General features: G+C 43.5%; 1 protein-coding gene across 1 annotated transcript in view; it reads left to right on the top strand.

Annotated features, from left to right (window-relative positions):
- Positions 1-2,531, top strand: part of LOC107668682 (adhesion G protein-coupled receptor L1) — a 35,865-nt gene that overhangs the window by 12,570 nt on the left and 20,764 nt on the right. Inside the window, exon 3 of the mRNA XM_016460647.1 lies at positions 408-621. Within this exon, the coding sequence (XP_016316133.1) occupies positions 408-621 (214 nt within the window). The remainder of the gene's footprint in view (positions 1-407; positions 622-2,531) is intronic.

A 2,531-nucleotide genomic window follows, 5' to 3' on the forward strand; every position in this document is an offset into this window, starting at 1 on the left:
AGACAGACAGACAGACAGACAGATAGATAGATAGATAGATAGACAGACAGACAGACAGACAGACACAGAGACACACAACAGACAGACAGATAGATAGATAGATAGACACAGACAGACAGATAGATAGATAGATAGACAACAGATCAGACAGACAGATAGACAGACAGACATTAGATAGATAGACACAGATAGATAGATAGACACAGATAGATAGATAGATAGATAGATAGATCGACAGATAGACACAGACAGATAGACAGACAGACAGACAGATAGACAACGGATCACATGATCTTCTTGAGGTGCAGACAGATGTTGAGTGTGAGAGAGAAACCAGTCATGAGGCTGTGATTGTGTGATCTGTGTGTTGAGGAAGTGATGTGACGCTGTGTGTCTGTGATCATCAGGTCTGAGTCGAGCGGCGATGCCCTTCGGTCTGATGAGGAGAGAGCTGGCGTGTGAGGGATACCCCATCGAGCTGCGCTGCCCAGGAAGTGATGTCATCATGATCGAGACGGCCAACTACGGCCGCACCGACGACAAGATCTGCGATGCCGACCCCTTCCAGATGGAGAACGTGCAGTGCTACCAGCCAGACGCGTTCAAGATCATGTCACACAGGTACAAATCAACTCACATTTAGATTCTCTCTTCTATGCATAACCGCAGTTCTGTCATGAAAACTGAAGATTTTAGCATGGTAATGTACATGACAATGTTAATGTACTTGGTCTTGGCGGAATACATCTGCTACGCTGCTGCTGGTTATTGCTGTAATTGTAGATTATTGCTGCTTCTGTTGCTGCAAGCAAGTACAGTAACTTGCTACTGCCAATACATATGCCGATTAAGGCATACTGCTGCTGCACAAATAGCATATAAAATCTATACAGGTGGAGCTGGGGAAGGTGGAGGGTTTCAGAGGAACTCTGAAAGTGCGCTGCAAAATGCTCAAGCGAATGCTAACCAGCCATTTAAATGTAAAGCAGCAAGCTCATTAACTGCATATGCAACATGAACCAATCAGCTTGTGCCAAGTCGTTTAATGCTGAGAATATCGTCAGTTTACGTTAAGGACCCATCAACCTGCGCCATCTAGAGTTTCATGACAGAATTTGGCATTAAGAGTAATGCTAGTTTGTTTTGTCAGTTTGAATTGATTCGTTCACTAAATTCAAAATGACTCATTCAGCCGACAAATTCATCAAGGCAACCACAGATTTCTTATTCAGTTAGTAATATGTAGTTTTTTTTTTATTTTATTTTTTACAGTGTATATTAGGGCTGTAACGCTACACGTATTTGTACTGAAAATTTTTGGTACGGGTCTTTCGGTTCAGTACACGTGTACCCAACAAATCATTTCATTTTTTTGGGAAATTCAGACAATACATGACGTTTTGGCGATCTTTGATGTGGCTCGACATATCGCCGTATACTAAAATTTTCATTGTAATTTAATTTATTTAAAGAAAAAGCAATTTGTTCAGTAAGCCATTGTTGAATTTAATGTATATATGTATTACCTGTATATATGTTTAGTTTTTTTCATCCTGCTGTACTGAAACTGAATTGTGACGTCAAAACCGACTAGGTACATACCGAACCATCATGATTGTATACTGTTACACCTATAGTGTATATATATATAATTTGTGACAAAATTGCCCCCAAAAAGTGAGCTAAATCTGATACAACCTGTCTTTGGAGTAATGTAAAGATGTTCTCCTTTCACAAAATGATTTTTCTTTAAAGTAAGTAATGTTTCTAATGTGTTGGTCATAATGGTTAGCTTTATATAAAGGCGTTGTAAGTATGTGATATGTGTGTGTGGATGAGATTATGTGTGTGTTTGAGTGTTTTGGCGTCAGCGTGTCTCCCCAGTGTTTGAGCTGCTGCTGTTTCCTAGAAGAACAAATCAATGCTGCTTCACTCTGTCCATTTCCACAGAGAGAGAGAGAGAGAGAGATGAGCGGGTCTCCTTCATTGAGTTGAGCTGATGAGAGATGATTCACATGATCTCAGTCTGAAGCGTCTCTCAGACGTTCTCACACAGTTATTGACGTCTTTGGCGACTCCTCTCCTCTGTGTGGCTGTGGAGCAGTGCGAGACTGATGATCATGTGTGTGTCTGTTTCAGGTGTAATAACAGTGTGTGATGATCGTGTGTGAGTGTGTGTGTATGTGCGTGTGTGTTTGTGCGTGTGTGTGTGCGTGTGTGTGAGCGCGTGCGTGTGCGTGCGTGCGTGCGTGTGCGTGAGTGTGTGTGTGTGTGTGTGTGTGCGTGCGTGTGAGCGTGTGCGTGTGCGTGAGTGTGTGTGTGTGTGTGTGTGTGCGTGCGTGTGAGCGTGTGCGTGTGCGTGAGTGTGTGTGTGTGTGTGTGTGTGCGTGCGTGTGAGCGTGTGCGTGTGCGTGAGTGTGTGTGTGTGTGTGTGTGTGCGTGCGTGTGAGCGTGTGCGTGTGCGTGAGTGTGTGTGTGTGCGAGTGTGTGTGCGTGTGTGAGTGCGTGTGTGTGCGTGTGTGTGTGTGAGT

This window comes from Sinocyclocheilus anshuiensis, unplaced genomic scaffold (genome assembly GCF_001515605.1).
Source record: "Sinocyclocheilus anshuiensis isolate Anshui unplaced genomic scaffold, SAMN03320099.WGS_v1.1 scaffold156, whole genome shotgun sequence".
NCBI classification, from domain to species: domain Eukaryota; kingdom Metazoa; phylum Chordata; class Actinopteri; order Cypriniformes; family Cyprinidae; genus Sinocyclocheilus; species Sinocyclocheilus anshuiensis.